Raw genomic sequence first — 22,062 nt, forward strand, 5'->3', positions numbered from 1 at the left:
TAAAGCCATAAAAGGCTTAAAATAATTGAAATCTGTAGCATGAACCAGCGAAAATTAAGGATATATGCTCAGTAACATATGTAGAAAGGATTTTGAGAGAAAATACATTATTTTAAGAGATAGATTGAGTTTTTCTCCACAACTGAGTGCAAACTGCCATTCAAATCTGCCTCCATTTTGTTAGCAACGCCCAACTTCCAACGATCCAATCAATTCCCGAAGGACGAAATCAAGCCCTTTTCACGCCGACTTTAAGAATTTGCGGTCCCTTTAAGAAATTTGACAGCACGCACACTGAGCATGCGCAGAAGAAATAAACGCGAGACGAGAGCAGACACTCCAGTTAAAGCTGAAAGCGACGATCGTGAAAGAAGGACAAATGTGGAATTTGTTCAGATGCCTTATATTTCCAGTCTGCAGGTGAGAGATGTTTCTCAGATTACAGAGTTTAACATTAATCAGCTCCAGAGTTTACATGTTTACCCAGATAGCAAAATACACTCGGGCCAGTTCCGGTTTGATTCTCGACTGCCGGAGACTTACCCGTCGGCCCGCTTCCGTCTGCCGCACTCGGGCCGTATGCATGTTTACTCACTGCCCGATTCCGGCCCGAATCAATCGGGCCAGATGCGGCAGCCGTTAACTTGCCGACGCTGCCGCAATCAAGCCGGAATCGGGCCGTCACTAATGCGTACTGCCCGCCAAAGCTGGCCCGATTAATTCTTGCCATGTTATTATGAAATGTCTACCTTTATTAATGTTAATTGAATAACCTTTATACCACTTTTGTGTTGATATGACAGCAAATGGATAATGTGATACAAAACATTTAGGCTATAATAAAACTTTTGAAGAAAATGAAAACATAACTTAAAACATATTTTTAATCCGAATATTGTTGCAAATGATATAAAAACAAAGGACAGAAATATGAAGAAACTATATTTATTTAGAAAATTGCACATTTATCAAGAAACAACTTTAAACACAACCAAAAAAAAATATTAAAGTGCACAAGTATAAGTTCAAAGAAACTTGAATACAAAAGTTTTGTAAAAAGGCACACATTTTAAATAAAAAATGGATATATATATTTAAAATTATACAAGTATGAAGAAACATCTTAAAACACCTATTGTAAATAAATAAATACTTAAACTAGATTATATTGAAAAAATAAAAAAAAGGTATATGTGTTATATGGTAATGGTAAACTAAAATGGTATCAAGAACTATCTTTAAACACCTATTTGTCAAGAAAATGTAATCTAAAAAAAAACCCCCACAATAATACTAATTAAAAAAACACGCATATAAATAAAATAGTGCAAAAAAAAAAAGAAAAAGAAAAAAGAAAGAAATACTTAAACACCTATTTTTATACCTGTCATTACAAATATAAAAAAAGAAAAGAATTGATCAAAGTAATTTACACATTAAACACGTTAGCCTTCGCTCTTTCCTTCCTTCCTCCATCTCTGTCAGGAGCAAGTTGTAGCCATCTTGTTATATACCTTTCCACCTCTTTATCAGTGGAGCTCTTGGTATGGGCATTTGTCCTCACTGCATCTGTAAATGGCAAACAATATTCACAAATAGTTAGTTATACAGTTACACAATTTTGCGCAACAAAGAACAGATATTGGTAAAAAAAAAACAAAAAAAAAACAAGCAAAAAATACACTAACAATACATTAACAATTATATGAAAGTAATCGTACACGACAGATGTATAGCAGCCTATATGTACTGGAATGTATATCAAATCAACTTACTGACTACAATAGTCCTGAGGGCCAATGCACGAAATGCCACTTTTTGGTTTGCACCACTCCAGTTAATTCTTTTAGCAAAGGAGTTCGCCAAAAGCTTTCCCAGGATACGCCACACAGCTTCTTTAGTGGAAAACCCACCAATTGTTCCTAAATAGGTTACCTTTGAAGAAAAAAAAAAAATGAAACGGTATTACAGGCAAAATAAATATACAACAGTAACGGAGTATCAATGTGATTATAATACATACAAGACAAGACACATTGTGTGAAAAATTCAAGGACTTCATCTTACCAACTTCTTCATTTGTTCTGGCTGATCCTTTATTTGATTTTCAAGCCTTTCCAGATCAGATAAATCTGACAAAGGAAGGTTGAATGTGGTGATGTCTGGAAGTTCATCACTCTGCGACTGAGCACTGTTCTGTTTCTGCTGATTCTTCAGAATGATGGCAAGTTGTTGCTTGATGACCTCTTGTGCTTTTAAAACTTCAGTCAGCAGGGCTGCAAAAAAAAAAAACATAAATAAGCGTACATGCACTTGAAGCTTGTTTTTTGTATATTTTTTGTATAGTGTTTTGGTAGGTAGTCAGTTAAATCTTAAATCCCTTGTTGAATTAGGCCTTTAAAATGAAGTTCATACTTACAAACACATGATGAACTGCAACATGTTCTGTCTCCATCTCCAGCTGCACTGGTACATAGACGTAAATTATTCCTAGAGGTGGTAGGACTTGCAATACCATCTGTGTGTCTGGATGGAGTTCTCAGAGGTTCTGCCATAGTCCGTGGTGGTGACGGTATTTGAGGTGCTGCAAAAACTTCTGAACGGTCCTCTATTCTGACAGTTTTTTCCAGTCTCTTGCTTGCAAAGTAATTATCGTCATCATCCTCACTAGAGTGGTTTCTTTTGTTTCCCCTGATCGTGTACATGAGGAAAAAACAACAACGTTAAAATAGTGCCGTAGCAAAACTTGCAGATTATAATGTATCAATGCAATATATGTACAATTTACATATAAGACAGTTAACCCAAAATGAAAGTTCTGCAATCATCTATTCCCTCATTCTGTTGTCGCTAACAGACTTTTCATTTTGGGGTTAACTACACCGTTTATTTGAAAAACACCTGTGGTAAAAAAACATGCTTAAAATACAAACAAACCTGTTCTTTCTTTTTGTGTATGCTGGACGATCATCATCATCATCTTCTGTCTGCAAATCAGACATCAGAGTTGCTTGCGGAAGTTTGAGCCGAGCTTCCTGATACGTGTCTATAAAACATACATGGTGGTTAACCTCCCCAAAAATGTAACAATCATGAAATATTGTCACAGTTTTCTTAATATGTTAGTACCTGTGGTGTGAATAATTCGCACCCTGAAGGCAGACCAAGTACGATTAGGAGATTCATGGAGTGTTACAGCCTTCTGGATCTTAGCCACAGATTTGTAAGTCGGCCAAGCACAGGTACCATTCTGCACCCATGAAGATGGCACAACTTCCACTTCAGATGACTCGATGAACTCCACAATATGGAACATTTTCCCAAAAAATCTTCAAAAAACAAAACAAAAAAAAGAGCAATTTGTTGCATTTTACACATTTTTACACAATTTTTATTCACATTACACAATAATTTACACAATAATAATCAAGTCAAGTTGAGCTGTCATTCCGCTTATTATTGCACAATAATCCTTCTATTTTCAAAAATACTGTTATGTTACACTCCACAAGCCTGTACCTGAATGTGAGATTTTGGTGAATTATGTTTAAATATATCTATGCTACATTAAAAAACCTAAGACCAACACACAGTTGAACTGCTGTTGTTGTCAATTTAAATGCAGTAAAGGTAGACAGGCAAACTTGGTTTGAAAAGGAAGTATGACATATTTTTTAAGCGTCTCATCAATTTTGGCACATCTAAATTCTTTAGAAAGATCAGATACGAGATAAGCTCCAAGCCTGCAAGAATCAATTGGGTAGTCATAAAATCTACGAACAGACTCAAACTCAGCATATACGATGTAAGCATCATTGTTCTCAATATAGATGTTCTGTACCAACCCAATATTGGAACCAATTCTGACACAGTTATCGCCTTTTGAAATTTTTAGACAAAAATCAGGGAAATATATTTCTTTATACTGTCTCACTTCTCCATTAACAAACTGCAAAATAGGACCATCACAATGCTCTTTTCGCACATAACTTTTGGAAGGGTCGATCTTAGAACCACCACTAGATATTTCAGATATCCTGCGTACAATCTGGGCAACAGGATGACATGGACGTCGGACCAATCTTTTTAACTGCCCTAAATAATTCTCGAATGGAAATGCAGAAATGTGGTCAAGTGGACCATGGCATTTCACATCATCAGCTAAGTGAACAAGGCCATGCACATTATACACCACATATTCCTTGCCATACAGCTTCACAAAGTGCTCCACAAAAGCCACTAGTAATACCTTTGCATATTCACACATTACAGAACACAGGGTTGGATCAATAAGAATTGAAATCGCAACTGAGAGAAGCATAAAGTTATTGTAAACAGGAGTGCATACAACATCATGAAGAACTACTGATCCTGTGTAGAGTAAAAACTGTCTTAGTTCAGTTGCCTTCCACCTGTTTTTTTCTTCAATCGACCTTGGTTTACGAGCAAATTCTGATGGGACATAATTTTTAATGGAGAGTAAGTTCTGAGATAATTTGACTACTTTCTGTGATGGCAAACGAGTCTTGAGAGGACCACTTGTCCATAGATCTAATAACCTTCGCATCACACCAAGACAGACTAAATGCATATAATCATGAGGGAAACATGATACCATGTTTATATCAAGTTCAGTAAATGGAGATCTAGTTATGTGGTGGTCTTCATCACACATGCTTCTGAACGTTTCATTCGTTCTTAGGGCAGCATTAGTCTCAGGGAAAGTCATGCGCTTTTGTATGTACACACCAGACTGTACACATTTACCACATGACGAATAACCTGTATGAGATTTAACTCCCTTAACATATGCACGAGCAGGTGCATCACAAACTACAGAACTAATTTTTAGGAGTAGTTCCTTTCCTCTGAAAATAAAGCCTGACTGCAGGACCTTAACTTCGTCAATTAAGCTTTTTAAATACTCTGCCAGTATTTTTGGTTTTGAAATGCCACCAAATATTGCTATTAGAAAAGGCTTTTTGGCTATGCCTTGTAATAAGCCTAAAATAGGCCACAGTTGCATATTTGAACTCTTGTGCAACGGAATGCCATCAAAATTCAACTGCAATCTCAGTGTGTGTCTGTTTGGTAACTGGGGCAATATTTTTTCAAGCATTCCAGACAATGCATTAAGAATACCAAAATAATAGAAAGAGCCTCCTGCTACTTGTTCTATCCTATATATTGTGTTAGTCTTAAGCAGTGTTCGAGCATCTTTTGGAAGGCTGGGATGCATACTACGCAAGACTGACAGAAGAGCTGTTAATGCAACCATTGTGATTCTGAAGTCTATAGCCCAGTCAGTTAGAGCGTTTCTAAAAGCTTCATCAGGACTTTCCTCAAAATAGTCATCACTATTCTCAGAATCACTTACAGAGTCTTCCGACATCACTGCATCATAATCATCTAAATTAACAGAGTCTTCTGACACCACCACATCAATATTGTCAAAGTCATTATCTTCAGAGGATTCATTTTTACTAGTGTACATCTGTTGATTATGAGGAGTGTCATCACTAGCCTTAGAGTTAGGAGTTTGCAAAGACTTTAGAATCTGAGCAACACTTGCCCTCGCCTTTTTTTGAATGTTAGAATTTACAGTATAAAACTCATAGTTTTCAGACATGACTTACACAGGATGGCCTCTTCTGTGCTGAGCTTGGCAACTTCACTGATCTTGTTGTGGTCTGTCAAAAAAAGCAAAAAGCACACAAACAATGTTTAATTTTGTTACAATCAATATACTGCATAGATACATTTATAGAGATCAGAAAACACCAGAAATCAACTAAATTACATCTTTACATACATTACAGACTTACACTTTTTACACTTAAAGAGCCAGAAGAAAGAAAGATCAGTACCAGCAGTTCATGGCTTGCAATAGCCCATTAACACCTCAGACAATATCATTCCTATTCACATGTTCATTATAAAACACTGACATTACTCTTTTGTCTTTGTGCAGATCAACTGATGTGCTGTAAATTGCCCAAAATGTGTACTTTTGTTCCCATTCAGTCGGTCACGTTCGACGTACGTCGGACGTACCGACGAATTGGGATCACTTCTGGGAGCCCCTATCAGCTTCGAGCTATCTAGAACCGGCCAATGAACAATTGGCGTGCGAGATTTGCATCTCGCGCTCCGCCCCGCGCCGCGGGTATAAACAGGAAGCGAGAGCGAATGCACGCTGTCATTCACTTCGGAGCCACACGGCAGATGAAGAGGACTCTCAACGCTACACTGCTTGAGTTTATCGCTGCTATCAGCAAGTTATTTAGAAGACCGGAGAATCCAGGAAACGCGTGTTGGAGAGACGGCACATTCCAGCGGGATCCGCGCTGACTCATCGGCTGCCTCTGCAAGCAGAGAAAAACTGCTGTTTTAACAGCAACAGCAAATCCTGTTGGTCTGGTTGGGCGTTTTTCCTGTTGAGTACAGGCACGGGCTGCACAACAATCCCGTGCGCTGTCGCGTTTCCCCCTGAGTGCTTCAGCACAAGAGCGTTTCCTCACAAAAAGAGTTCACGGGTGACGTGCCGTCCTTTTCAGGATGTCTTACCACCCGTGCGTTTCTGGATGCGGTCGTTCCCTGTCCCCTGCTGACGGTCACAATCGCTGTCTCACGTGTTTGGGCATACAGCACGTTGAGGCGGCGTTTGTGGATAGTTCATGTTCCCACTGCGGGAACATGACTATCGCGGAGCTTAGATCGAGACTCTCCTACCTCCGGGCTGGGGGAGTCCCCTTACCCATCCCACGAACCAGGGCTGCCCCTAACCCGGGTGGCCCTGCTTCTTTGGATGGCCAGGGTGATCTGAGGATCACGTTTAGGGCAAACCCGCCGAGTCAATCTCCGCAGGCCCCTATTCCCTCTGCTCCGCAGCCGGTAGAGCCTCCAGGAGAACCCGCTGGACCCTCCCACGGGAGACCAGTGGTGACTTTTGGAGCTCCAGCAGATGAACAGATGTCAATCGCTGCATCGGAGGGGGAGTTTCAGTCCTCGGGGGATGAAGGTTCAGTTGTACTGCCTCCCTCTGGGAGAGTGGCAACGGCTGCACCGGACCCTGAGATGGCTGCTATGCTTTCCCGGGCCGCCGAAAGGGTTGGGCTCGAGTGGAACCCTCCACCGTGTCCCGAACCCTCTAGGTTGGACGATTGGTTCCTCGGGGTGGGTCGCGCTGGTTCTCAGCGTCCCGCCCCGACACCTTTCTTCCCGGAGGTGCATGAGGAGCTCACGAGGTCGTGGAAGGCACCTTTTTCTGCCAGAAACCGGCCGAGTGACTCCTCCCCCCTCACTACTCTCGACGGCGGACCAGCCAAGGGTTACGTGGGGATCCCGCCAGTGGAGCGCGCCGTCGCGATGCAACTGTGTCCGGCGACCGCCTCTAACTGGCGCGGTGACCCGCGTCTCCCGTCCCGGGCCTGTAAGTTCTCTTCCAGTCTGACTGGGAAGGCTTACAAGGCCTGCGGGCAGGCTGCGTCCGCCTTGCATGGCATGGCGCTGCTTCAGGTCCACCAGGCCCAAGCGCTCCTTGACATGCACGAGGGTAGGCCTGACCCAGAGCTCCTCCGGGAGCTCCGGACGGCGACGGACCTCGCCCTCCGGGCGACGAAAGTCACCGCCCGTTCCATCGGTCAGGCGATGTCCACGCTTGTGGTCCAGGAGCGTCATCTCTGGCTCAACCTGGCTGATATGAGGGAGACCGATAAATATCGGTTCCTGGACTCCCCCATCTCGTCAGCTGGGTTGTTCGGCGACGCGGTCGAGAGCTTCGCCCAGCAGTTCTCGGCCGCCCAGAAGCAGACGGAGGCGATCAAGCACATCCTGCCCCGGCGGCCCGCTGCTGCCTCCACCCCGCCGCCGGCGGCAGCGCCTCCGACTACTCGTCGCCGAGGACGTCCACCCGCCGCCGCCTCCGCCCCCGCCAAGGCACCGCAGCAGCCTTCCACCAGCCGACGGCGTGGGGCCGGCCGTGGGAAGGATGTCCAGCCCGCTCAGGCCGCTGCCAAGCCAGGTGGCAAGCGTCGTCGCAAGCGACCCTGAGACGGGCCACCCAGAGATGGAGGAAACTGCTCGGAGGGAGATGGCTGCAGCACCACTCCTTCCCCCGGAGGAGGGCCGGGGGAGAATCTTTTGTTTGTCTGTTCCGCCGCTGGCCCCAGTGCCAGCGGCACCCAAAACATCAATAAAAGAGCAGTTTCCAATATCTCTGGGTGCCAAGAGAGCGCGCTTGGCGGTGGTCGACGCTCCCATGCCTCGCCACCCTCAAGTACCTCTCCCTTCGCCAGCAGGGGACGCCGGCTGTCGGGACGCACACAAGCGGCCTCCCCACACTCGCACGTCCCCTCCGCGGATGCAGGTAAGTGTTGCACAGCACACTCAGATCCCGCTTCGGGCCGCTCCCATGCCGTCCGTGCCGGATCCCTGCGTTCCGCCTCGCTGCCCCGCTGCGGGTACGTCTGTGGTACCGATGGTCCCCCTTGCTCGGAGTCTGGGAGCCTGGCTAGCGCTTCCCAGCCCGTCTCGGTGGCTCATCCGTACCATCAGACTCGGCTATGCGATTCAGTTCGCCCGGCGTCCCCCCAAGTTCAGGGGCGTTCACTTCACGACTGTAGTGGAGGCGAACGCCCCCGTGCTCAGGGCGGAGATCGCTGTCCTACTGGCGAAGGACGCGATAGAGCCGGTCCCTCAAGCCGATATGAGGTCCGGGTTCTACAGCCCCTACTTCATTGTACCCAAGAAAGGCGGCGGGTTACGACCGATCTTGGATCTGCGATTCCTGAACCGGTCCCTTCACAGGCTGCCGTTCACGATGTTAACGCAGAGGCGCATCTTCAGGTGCATCCGTCCCCGAGATTGGTTTGCAGCGATAGACCTGAAGGACGCGTACTTTCATGTCTCGATTCTTCCTCGACACCGGCCCTTTCTGCGCTTCGCGTTCGAGGGACGGGCATATCAGTACCGCGTCTTACCCTTCGGCCTGTCCCTGTCGCCCCGCGTCTTTACGAAGGTTGCGGAGGCGGCCATTGCTCCCATGAGAGAGCATGGCGTTCGCATCCTCAACTATCTCGACGACTGGCTGATCCTTGCCCAGTCGCGAGAGCAGTTGTGCGAACACAGGGACAAGGTGCTCAGTCACCTCAGCCAGTTGGGACTTCGGGTCAACTGGGAGAAGAGCAAACTCTGCCCCACGCAGAGGATCTCTTTTCTCGGTATGGAGATAGACTCGGTCGCCATGACTGCGCGCCTCACCGAGGAGCGCGTCCAGTCGGTGTTGAACTGCCTGAATTCGTTCAGAGGCAGGACAGCGGTTCCACTGAAACATTTTCAGAGGCTCCTGGGGCATATGGCATCCGCAGCCGCAGTAACGCCGCTCGGATTGCTTCATATGAGACCGCTTCAACGCTGGCTACACGATCGAGTCCCGAGATGGGCGTGGCACAGCGGTTCCCTCCGCGTCCAAGTGACTCCGAGGTGCCGCCAAACCTTCGGCCCGTGGTCGGACCCTCTGTTTCTCCGGGCGGGAGTACCCCTAGAACAAGTGTCCAGGCACTCCGTTGTCTCCACGGATGCCTCATCCACGGGTTGGGGTGCCACGTACAACGGGCTTGCAGTTTCGGGTCTGTGGACGGGGCCTCAACTGCAATGGCATATCAATTGCCTCGAGTTGTTAGCAGTTCGTCTTGCACTCAGCCGCTTCAAAGTTCCGCTCAGAGGCAAGCACGTTCTGGTCCGGACGGACAACACTGCGGCCGTAGCGTACATCAACAAACAGGGTGGTCTACGCTCCCGTCGCATGTCGCAACTCGCCCGCCATCTCCTCTTATGGAGTCAGAAGCATCTGAGGTCGCTTCGTGCCGTTCACATTCCGGGCCTGCTCAATCGTGCGGCCGACGAGCTGTCACGTCAGCAGGTACTTCCGGGAGAATGGCGACTCCATCCCCAGGCGGTCCAGCTAATCTGGAGTCGTTTCGGGGCCGCACAGGTAGACCTGTTTGCCTCCCCAGAGACGACCCACTGTCAGCGGTTTTATTCCTTGACCGAGGGGACCCTCGGGTCGGATGCCCTGGCCCACAGCTGGCCCCGGGAAGAACGCAAGTATGCGTTTCCCCCAGTGAGCCTTCTTGCGCAGACACTGTGCAAAGTCAGGGAGGACGAGGAGCAGGTCCTGTTGGTCGCTCCGTATTGGCCCAACCGGACTTGGTTCCCGGAACTAGTGCTCCTCGCGACAGCACCTCCCTGGCCCATTCCTCTGAGACAGGACCTCCTGACTCAGAGACGGGGCACCCTATGGCACCCGCGTCCGGACCTCTGGAAACTCCATGTTTGGTCCCTGGACGGGACGCGGAGGTTCTAGGTGACCTACCGCAAGCGGTAGTTGACACCATCACTTCCGCTAGAGCCCCCTCTACGAGGCGCCTCTATGCGTTGAAGTGGAACCTGTTCGTCGACTGGTGCTCTTCTCGCCGAGAAGACCCCCGAAGATGTTCGATCGTTTCTGTGCTTACCTTTCTACAGGATGGGTTGGAGCGAAGGCTGTCTCCCTCCACCCTCAAGGTCTATGTCGCCGCTATCGCCGCTAATCATGAGCTCGTAGATGGAAAATCTCTAGGTAAGCACGATCTGATCGTCAGGTTCCTTAGAGGAGCAAGGAGATTAAATCCTCCTCGTCCTCCCTCTATACCCTCTTGGGACTTAGCTCTGGTGCTAACTGCACTACAGAGAGAACCCTTTGAGCCTCTGCAGTCAGCTGAGTTGAAAATACTGTCGTTAAAGACTATACTCCTGATTGCGTTGGCCTCCATCAAGAGGGTAGGGGACCTGCAGGCATTTTCGGTCGACGAATCGTGCCTGGAATTCGGGCCCGGTAACTCTCATGTGATCATGAGACCCCGGCCTGGATATGTGCCCAAGGTTCCCACTACTCCCTTCCGGGACCAAGTGGTGAGCCTGCAAGCGCTGCCTTCGGAGGAGGCAGACCCAGCCCTAGCTTTTCTCTGTCCCGTCCGTGCTCTCCGGACTTACGTGGATAGAACGCAAAGCTTCAGGACCTCAGAGCAGCTCTTCGTCTGTTACGGAGGACAGCAGAAGGGAAAGGCTGTCTCCAAGCAGAGGATGGCCCACTGGATAGTGGATGCCATCGTCTTGGCTTATCAGTCCCAAGACGTGCCCTGCCCGCTCGGGTTAAGAGCCCACTCCACTAGGGGTGTTGCCTCTTCCTGGGCGCTGGCTCGTGGCGCCTCGCTGACAGATATCTGTAGAGCTGCGGGCTGGGCGACACCTAACACGTTCGCTAGATTCTATAGCCTCCGTGTAGAGCCGGTGTCTTCCTGTGTGCTCACTTCCCATAGTCAGTAACACCGAAGTACCCGTTCTAGTGTCGGCTTGCTGCGCCATTCCCTCCCCTATGGTAGACGGATGCGTGCGCTTTTTCGCTCCAGTCGAGTTCCCCGGAACGGCGAACCCTGTTGAGTCCTCCACAACCCGCGGCAGTCGGACGTGGCGGAGCGTTCGACGCCAGGTCTAACACTCGTATGCATTGGTGGAACTTGTGTTAGGCTGGGTTCCGTATGTAGTGACCCCCACGGCGGTCCCATATGTGTATTCTTCCACGGTACGGCTCCCTACGGCGAGCCCGTGTCTTTCCCTCGGCAGAGCTCCTCTGCCGTCTCAGGTACGTGTTGTCTCCCTCCTAATTGGCCGGGGCCACCCCTGAGACTTCCGTATGTTGTGCTGCCCACGGCCAGCCCATACGTGTATTCTCCACATGTTAACTCCCTCTGGGCATGATGTGGCTTCCGCAGCTGCCTTCACAGGCACGCTTTCCCAGCGTTATCCAATACAGTCAGCTGAGTGGGTCTTGCGGAACAGCAGCTTTGACTCTCCCTGCGTGAACCTACCCGCCCGCACCAGATCGGGATCTGTGGGGCTCATCGCTGGGCGCTGGAAGTGGTAGTAACTATGGCGTTTTCCATAGGGGATCCCAATTCGTCGGTACGTCCGACGTACGTCGAACGTGACCGACTGAATGGGAACGTCTCGGTTACGTATGGTAACCCTCGTTCCCTGAAGGAGGGAACGGAGACGTACGTCCCGTCGCCACAGTTGCTGTACCATCACTGCAGGTCGAGCCACTACGTGTGGCTCCTCAGTGAAAAACAGCGTGCATTCGCTCTCGCTTCCTGTTTATACCCGCGGCGCGGGGCGGAGCGCGAGATGCAAATCTCGCACGCCAATTGTTCATTGGCCGGTTCTAGATAGCTCGAAGCTGATAGGGGCTCCCAGAAGTGATCCCAATTCGTCGGTACGTCCGACGTACGTCTCCGTTCCCTCCTTCAGGGAACGAGGGTTACCATACGTAACCGAGACGTTTTCTTTATACCTACATTTGCATCTTTTTATACGTAAACCAGGATCTGTTCTACAGATATTTTCAGGACTGTTAACAGAGGCCAATAAACCAACCAATTGACACCAACGTAAAACTATAACTAAATGAAAATGGATAAGTGTTTGGAACCCATTTAAAACAGTCTGTACAACATACAATGAAAATTACAATGTTACTGTTTAACATTATGACTTACTATTTTAAAACCTTATTCACAGAGTCAAAATTCTACTGTATACTAATAATGAACTGCACTTGTACAGCATTTATTAATCTTAGTTAATATAATAATTTCAACATTTACTGAAGCATTATTCAAAACAAAAGTTTTGTTAATATCAGTTAATGCAATGTGAAGTAACATGAACAAATAATGAACAGCTGTATTTTGTATTAACTAACGTTAGCAAAGATTAACAAATGTATTGCTCATTGTTAGTTAATATATTAAGTAATGTTAACAAATGAACCTTATTGTAAAGTGTTACCAAATAACGACCTAAAAATACTTTTAAGTTAAACACAGTTACAATTTAACAGTGTGAATAATGTTTTAAAATAGCAAGAATCATAGTGTCAACACTCTACCGTATTTCCTTTAAGTTAGCTCAGAAATACAACATTTACGGCTTTTACTAGTGTTGTTAACAGAGCCATATAGTATATGGACTATTTTATTACTTCAAATAATTTGTTCAGCATGGTTTCTTAAAATAATATATACTTGACCTAAACTAAACTAAATTTAGCATTCACAATGTTTTAAAATAGCAAGTCAGTATCAACAGCATATCAAGTAGCAAAAACCTTACCTTTGCGATTGAAATCCAACGTCGAAATGTTGTCAAACTGTTGTGAAACCGAATCTCTTAGCATCACCTTTTATTGTCCATTCAATGACCGTCATCCAATCAGCTACGGCTACGGAAATGCGTCATTGTTACGCAAGATTTGAATTTGCCGAAGCTCAGCTAAATGCTGTTGGCCTATAACTTGAATAAATATTTATATTAAATAAATGGGTAATAACACAAGCTGTTAGAATATAATATGGCACTTACCGAGTTCGTTTTCAAGCCGTCATTGAGAGAAAACAACAACAACAACAAATCGCTGAATGGCAACCGTTTTATCTGCATATGGCCCATCGTAACAATTTTCAAAACAAATTTTAAAAGAACTTTTTTAATTAATGAGCACTGCTATTACTTTTTAGGTTGATTTAGGTCGTGGTCATCGAATTCCCATGCAAGAAAGTCGTGCTAGCAGCTGCAACAGTTATGGGGTTAGCTGCAGTCCCACGCGTGCTGTTAACGTCTGTAACATTAGTCCTTTTCAGCGTGTCTGCTTCATAGAATACTTGGAAATAAAAGCGCATCAATGTTTTCAAATTTTTTCTTACCATATTCGTATTTTGTGGTATTTAATCCATTGTTTTGTTTTCGTCCAAACACAACCACAATCGCCACAGTTGAGACCCCTCCCACTACTGTAAGTGACGATGAACGAGTCACCTGAGATCACGTGCATAATTTAGCACGTTTAAAAAGCATTACACCGTAAAGAATGACCTGCATGCTTTATTACAACTAAATAGATTTGATCCTTCTGTGCAAAACGATCACTGTTATTATCATTTTGATTAAGTTTTACCTTAGATATTTTGATTTGTACAAATTCATGACATTAAATGAGTAGCTAACACATTATCAGATCCTGTCAGGAAATTAAGTAAATTTTAAAACAATTTTATGTTAATTATTGCTTCATTATGTAACCATCAGTGATTGAACATAAGCCGAGTCATTGACAGAAGTGGCCCAGATCTCTATAGCCAGAATCGGGCCAGTTACAATGAACAGCAATCGGGCCAGTGCTTTACAGCCGTAACAAAACTGCATGTGCCAGAGCGAGCTGCGGGCCAGAATCGGCCCGGTAAACACACGCCGATGCCGAGTCAGAGCCGCAGGCGCCGCGGGGCAGCCGAGCTCGGGCCGATTACTACATGCTATCTGGGTAAGGACCAATGTAATGAAATGTGTTGTGTGTCCTGGTTTATTATTAGAGTGTAATAATATGTTGGCAGAGAGTTTTTCACAGACTCTGACTCTATTACACCAATACAATGTGCCACTTTACAGAAGATCTCAGACATCGGCATAATGAATGAGGTGAAAACAGGGAACTTTTGGAGACAAAGAGGCTTTTCAGCAGCTCAGCTAAACATGATGGTCCTGTTGTTTCTCTCGGACTTTGGACAAGAGTTGAACAAACCTTGTTTTAAATGCTATTAATATCTAACTATCAAACTACTCAATATTCCTGACAGAAAACATGTTCAATCACAAGTTTAAGTGTAAATGTAATTAAATTAATCCAACATTAATTCAGTAACTTATCTTTGATTTTTCCAGGTCTGGTCCTGTGGGCGTCAGTATCTCACAGTGATCACAGTTCACACCTGCAGTGATGTCCCTCCCACAACAATTCACCAATAAATACTGGGAAATATTCACATCATCCTACAAGAGAAGGACAAACTCCAGGTGTAGCAGCTGAAATCTGTGTGACTGTTAAAGATGGAGTTTATTAAAGAGGAGATTAAAGAGGAGATTGAAGACAGTTATCCAGAACCATCCAGAATAAAACATGAAGATACTGAGGAACAAATAGGTTGGTGTCCATTCTTGATTCTTCATTATTGACTGCTTTAGCAGCTGTGAAATAATAATCAGTATATGGATTATAAATGATAGAGACATGCATCTAAATTATCATAACCCAGTTTTAATTGTATTAACAAGTGAATGACAGAACTGATCTTTACACATTAAATATACTTAATACTCACACAGACAGATACAATATGTCTTGTTTTCTGCTAAGTGTTTTTAATTTTCACATTTAACCTCATTGAACTGATTCTGACAGCTTTATATGTTTATTTTAGACCAGATGGAAGAGAAGGAGCAACGACACAAACTAAATGACATTAAGAAACTCTGTGACTTCAAAACTCAAGAAACAAAAGCCAAAAAGCTGCACACCTGCTCTCAGTGTGGAAAGAGTTTACAAAATAAGAAAGATTTTAACACACACATGAGAATTCACACCGGAGAGAAACCGTATACATGCTCTCAATGTGGAAAGAGTTTTTCTCATGCATCAACTCTCAGGTATCATCTGCGCATTCACTCTGGAGAAAAACCATTTAACTGTGATCAGTGTGGTAAAGATTTTATTTCATCAGCACAGCTAAAAAAACACCTGATAGTTCATTCAGATGAGAAGCCTTATGTGTGTTCTCTCTGTGGAAAGAGTTTTCCGCGGCTGAACAATTTAAAAAATCACCAGAAAACACATGATGAAGTGAAAGATCATGTGTGTTGTGACTGTGGGAAGAGCTTTACTACAATTAGTCAGCTGAAACTGCACCAAAGAACTCATACTGGAGAAAAACCTTACAAGTGCTCATACTGTGACAAGAGTTTTGCTCGGCCTAGTAACCTGAAAATACATAAGCGAGTTCACACTGGAGAGAAACCGTATACATGCACTCAGTGTGGACAGAGTTTTTCTCAAGCATCAGGTCTCAGTGTTCATCTGCGCATTCACTCTGGAGAAAAGCCATTTAACTGTGATCAGTGTGGTAAAGATTTTATATCGTCACCAATTCTAAAAAATCACCTGAAAGTTCATACAGGTGAGAGACCTCATGTGTGTTCTCTCTGTGGAAAGAGTTTTTCACGACTGGAGAGGTTTAAACAGCACCAGAAAACACATGATGGAGTGAGAGATCATGTGTGTTGTGACTGTGGGATGAGCTTTACTACATCTAGTCAGCTGAAACGGCACCAAAGAATCCATACTGGAGAAAAACCTTACAAGTGCTCATATTGTGACAAGAGTTTTGCTCGGTCTGGAAACATGAAATCACATGAGCGACTTCATACTGGAGAGAAGCCGTAATACTGTACTCAATGTGAGAAGAGTTTCAGAGATGCTGGAGGATGTTGTAAGTGAGCAACATTTGTTTTCATGTCAAATATGAAGTTTTTCCACACAACAGTCAACAACTCTTACAGTGTAAATGAAGTTGTTTTTATTTTCTGTCAGGGTGGATTGTGTGACTTATATATATATATATATATATATATATATATATATATATATATATATATATATATATATATATATATATATATATATATATATTATTCATGTAATTTCCTTATTACTAAGTGTACTAAAGTGTGTTCTGAAGATCATGCAATTATGACAAATAAAACAGAAACAACATCTAGTCTTGATTGATCTATTTTCAGGAACAGAGAGAATGAGTTATACAGTTTTAATCACATTGAGTTTTCTATACTTGTGGTCAGAATTATTGTCCATGTTGGTAAGAAGCCTGTAAAAATAAATCTACATTGTTAATCATTTTGATCTTGTATTCCAAATATCCACAAAAATCTAACCTTTCATTTAAAATCCCTTTATGAAATAAAGTTCTCTAAAACATGTTAGACATAATTATTATCACAATTTTAGGGTGCGTTCACACTTGTGGTTCGGTTCGTTTGGTTCATTTGGTCAGGACCAAAAAACAAGAACAAAACATATAGTCCTGGTCCGCTTAGCATTCACACTGGCATTTTTTACAGCAACCCTAAAGTTACCGAACCAAAGGCATAGGGATACGGTAACAACCTGATTGGTCGGCTTTTATAACGTATATTTCGCAACGGAGCTCGCTTACTGAACATTCAAAACAATGCTGTGTGCTGGATTTTACGCGTGTACATATGGTTTTATTTTTACCAGCTGAGAACTCACGAAGAGCTCATAAATTGTTCAAAACAGCACCAGGATTTCCTCCATTGTATGCAGAATTGAAGATCTGCATATATCGATGAGGCACTTTACCTCCTCGTTGCTCCACGTTTGCCCTCTACTCATTTTGAATACACAGATCTTTCCGCGTCGTCAAATCAGCTGACTTGTAGCGTCGCATCTTGTGACATTACGTCCTGTTTTTGGTTCGTTTACATGTCTTTGGTCCGTGTTGCATTCATATATCAATCGAACCGCACCAGAGTTCATTTGGAAGCGGACTGAGACCCATCTTTTTAGGGGTCTCGGTCCGCTTGTTTGGTGCGCACCAGGGTTTGTATGGCAGCGTGCACATGTGTTCAAATGAACCGCACTAACTGAGCAATCGCACCAGGGTTAGTTTTAATCGAACCAAACATGACAAGTGTGAACGCACCCTTATTCAACACTCCTTTTGCCAAGATAACAGAGTCTTCTTCTATAACTGTGCGTTCACACCGCCGCAGGCGAGAGCGTCAAACTTCGCTCTGGCCGCCCTGCCATCGAAGCTGTAGAAGATTCGTGGACGCGCTGCCGCTCTGACGTAGATCGAATGCTTGGTCTTTTTTAAAACTGTATTTAAAGGGGCTGCAAAGCAAACACTAATGTTGATCGGCGTTTGTGCAGACTGACCACAGGTAGGGTATAACCGTATAATATAATATCATTAAATCATTTAAATGTCAAAGTTTAAAAAAAGCAGATCGATGGAAAGAACTTAACAATTATAGTTACATGTTTGCTAACGAAATAAACTAATTAAAAGCCATTTGTGTGGTGTATAAATAATCGGGAAGGGAATCGCATGACAATGGGACACATGGCAGGATCACATGACAAACAGGAACAAATGACAAAACCCAAACACACTGTGACAGATCCCCCCTCTATGGTTGGCTCCCGACACCCAACAAAACCACCCTAAACAAACAAAAGTCTAGGACGGCGGTCTTGGGGGAGGGATGTCGGTCTAGGCCCGTGCAGGGGGACAGAACATGGGGCAGTTCAGGGGGCCATGGTGGTACTGGCAGTTCAGGAGCCCACAGAGGCGGGGCCATCCATTGCACACACCTGCAAACTTGTCGCTTTTCGGCGACAATCGCCGTTTTCTTGGATAATTGGGTCATTTACGTTCGGTGCACACGTGTAACGTTACTGAGCGGTTTCCGAGTGCAATCTTTAACAATTCACAGTCGGCTCGTTTTAAGCGCGGAACACACTTCAATCCGAGTTCCCACACGAACATATTAAGTATTCAGTCCATTTTATCACGAAATTCAAACGATAAATGCCGTTTTGACGCTCTATGAGGCGTGACTGGTCACTGATCACAGTTCAAGCGGCCGCGCGACGTGCACGCGCGTGAACGCGATCATCAGTGAAGGCGATCGATCATCTCTTCCTAAAGAATAAACATGAATGACCATCTGAAGGTGTGTTGAGGATACATTGCAACTTATATGTGGTGTAATCGCTAAATCAGGGTTTCAACGGCGGAAAGACGTCATTATAACTGCTTGTAAACTAAACAATGTAATGTAACGTTAGCATCACATTTACCTCAGGCAGTCATGCAGTGTCCACAGAATTTTATTCACTAGAGAAATCAACTCTTTCACTAAATATATGCACTATATTAGCCGTTATATTCATTATGTTCTACTTAACCTGTTACTGATGTCTTGATTATTTCATGTATGTTAAATAAACCTGTCATGAAAATGACAGACACTGTGTATAAATTATTATATTTCAACAACGAATTGGAGAAAAAAAACTATTTTATAATTAGATTTAGAAGTTAATGCAAAAACTGCCTTATGTGAAGTTTACATGTTGCATACAATGTGTTATTTGAGTGTTGATTATTATACCTAAAAATAAATAGCAACTGAATTTAGGCTAATAGTTTGGGCTCTGTTGTTTTTACCTTTTAATATTAATGTGTAAGTAAGGGCTCCCTATATAATTTACAGAAATATCTTCAATAAACTTTGATATAATTTAATTAATTTTTTCTTCTTCAGTAAACCACTGTTAAATATAAAAAATAAATAAAAAGCAATTTTGTAAAACTGCTGTACCGAACTCGTACCGAACCGTGATTTCTAAACCGAGGTACATACCGAACCGTCAGTTTTGTGTGCCGTTACACCTCTACTGTCAGTCTTTTATTTTTTGCACAACACTTCCTTGGGTTTCAGGTGTTTCCGTGTTGTAAATAAAATAATTTTTAAAATACTAAATGTGTCATTCTCTTTAAGTTACGCTCAGAAATGTGTCATTTGCATATTAAAATCAACAACAAAAAATCGAGCCTGGGACCCACCCCCCACCCGCTACACTATCACCTTTTTTACTCTGAGGAGTTTGCAGGTCTGATTGCAACCCCCCCTCCCCCCAAAAAAATATTGGGCAGAGCTATGGGGTCATGGTCTGGAGCCATCTCTGGGCGCTTGTCAGTGGCTGGAGCTATCGCAGGAAGCCGGTCAGTGGCTGGAGCCATCTCAGGTCGCTGGTCAGTGGCTGGGCCCTCTCTGGATGCTGGTCACAGGCTGGAGAAGTCGCTTGGCTCTGGACGTAGACAGGAGACGTCGCTTGTGTCTGGATGTGGACAGAAGTTGTTGCTTGGGTCTGGACATGGGTCCAGCGTCCAGAGATGGCTCCAGCCCCTGACCAGCGTCCAGAGATGACTCCAGCCCCTGACCAGCGTCCAGAGATGGCTCCAACCCCTGACCAGCGTCCAGAGATCGCTCCAGCCCCACCCCGTGGCCAGAGTCCACAGAGGGCTCCGCCTCCTTCTGTCATGAGTCCACAGAGGGCTCCGCCTCCTTCTGTCATGAGTCCACAGAGGGCTCCACCTCCTTCTGTCACGAGTCCACAGAGGGCTCCGCCTCCTGTCACGAGTCCAGAGAGGACTCCGCTTCCTGTCAAGAGTCTAGAGTGGACTCCGACTGGGCCACCTGCTCAGACTGCTCCACCGTTGGGTGTCTCCAAGACCGTCTGCACTGCTGTGGTGGTCGTCTGCTCCACCTTGGGGGTCTCCAAGCCCATCGGCGCTGCTGTGGTAGTCGTCTGCTCCGCTGTGGGGGTCTCCAAGACTGTCTGCAGTGCTATGGTGGTTGTCTGCTCCACCATGGGGGTCTCCAAGACCGTCTGCACTGCTGTGGTGGTCGTCTACTCCACCGTGGGGGTCTTCAACCTCGTCTGTGCTGCTGTGGTGGTGGTCTGCTCCGCCATGGGGGTCTTCAACCTTGTTTGCGCTGATGTGGTGGTCGTCTGCTCCACCATGGGGGTCTTCAACCTCATCTGCACTACTGTGGTGGTCGTCTGCTCTGCCCTGGCCACCTGCTCCATCCTGGTCATCTGTCCAGCCTGCTCCTTCCTGGCCTTCTGCTCTGCCTCAGTCTCCAGGCCCTCCATCCCGCCCCCGGGTCCGCCTACGCTCCACCTCCCTCCGGGATAATAATAGTGTGTCTGGAAGTGTCTGGCTATGTCACGATCACTAGTGAGAGTGCCTATGTAGTCCACCAGAGGGCACTCCACCTCAGACTATTGCCATATCACCACAAACTACATTACCCATAATACACTCTGCCCGGACTCATCATCCTTGATTACATCCACCTGTGTCTCATTACCCTGTTCACTTCACCCTATATAAGCCTGGCTATCCCAGTATTCATTGTGAAGTCTTGTTTGTTGTATTACTGCATTTCTGAGCATTCTCCCTTGTTTCTTGTCTTGGTTTTGGATTACTTGCCTGTTCCATGGATTACCCTTTTGCCTGTCTCTCCTTTCTTGCAGTGTTAATTTCTTTGACGAATAATTTTTGTCATAATTTTCGTCAACAACCATTTTTCACTGACGAAAACAAGACAATAACTAAATAAAAACTAGTGTTGGATGACAAAAACTATGACGAAAATCAACTGTCAATTTCGTCAACAAATAAAAACGAGACGAAAATGTTAGGGAGTGACGATTAGGGAAGAGATCCAGTCAGAACTGATATCCTGTGTAACAGATGCGCACATTTGATTTGAACGTGCTGATCTAACCACTGGAATACAGCGCTGTTGCGTGCTCTACAGACTCACGCTTCCCTGCATACAGCGCTCCACAATCAATGAACATTAGCACACATTTCTGCCAAGCAATAGTTTATGAACTAATGCTGATGAATAATGACAATGTTTACTTTACGATGTTTGTACAGTAATATGTTTTAGACAGTTGTAACAATGCATATTTTATCTCATATGAACTTTATCTCATCTGAACTTGGATGAGTTCTGACCAATTCGGTATCACCATTGGTTCAGAGGTGACTGCTTCCCCACCCCTCACCAAAAATGACACGTTATGTGTGGTCTCTTAACTTCCCGCTGTAAGCAGAGAGTACAGTTGGACATGATTTCTTATTATAAGAACATGATACATTCTACACAGATTTCAATCAATCCATCTTCTGAATTATGAGCATACAATCACACTGATACCAAGCAAGACATATTTTCAATCAACCATTTAATAGTTATAACAATTACATGAATTGTGAGTAAGTTTAACCATAATGGTCAAGTGTTGTAACGTACTGCTCTGAGACAGAAGATTGAGAATCCAAATGCAGCTTTATTTAATGGGTGATTGAAAGTATGTCTTGCTTGGTGCGATCAAAATATAGATAATTTTGACAACACTACCATGCAGTTTGTTTGTTTCTCCAAACTTTAAGTCCATAAATCACTCTGATCTCCTTCACTGTTATGCTCTCCAGAATCTGCCGC

At 44.8% G+C, this 22,062-nt stretch overlaps 1 protein-coding gene across 1 annotated transcript; it reads right to left on the minus strand.

Moving 5' to 3' along the window:
• Window positions 1-1,290: 1,290 nt before the first annotated feature.
• Window positions 1,291-20,410, minus strand: LOC307130402 (uncharacterized protein; the record flags this gene model as incomplete). Its single annotated transcript, XM_079823364.1, has 9 exons — window positions 1,291-1,569; window positions 1,776-1,935; window positions 2,068-2,276; window positions 2,516-2,691; window positions 2,938-3,046; window positions 3,130-3,329; window positions 5,256-5,494; window positions 5,637-5,690; window positions 20,246-20,410. The coding sequence occupies 9 exons, from the start codon at window positions 20,408-20,410 to the stop codon at window positions 1,430-1,432; spliced, it is 1,452 nt and encodes a 483-aa protein (XP_079679490.1). The 3' UTR covers window positions 1,291-1,429.
• Window positions 20,411-22,062: the final 1,652 nt, after the last annotated feature.

The sequence above is a fragment of the Gobio gobio genome (assembly GCF_949357685.1).
Source record: "Gobio gobio genome assembly, chromosome: 8".
Lineage (NCBI taxonomy): Eukaryota > Metazoa > Chordata > Actinopteri > Cypriniformes > Gobionidae > Gobio > Gobio gobio.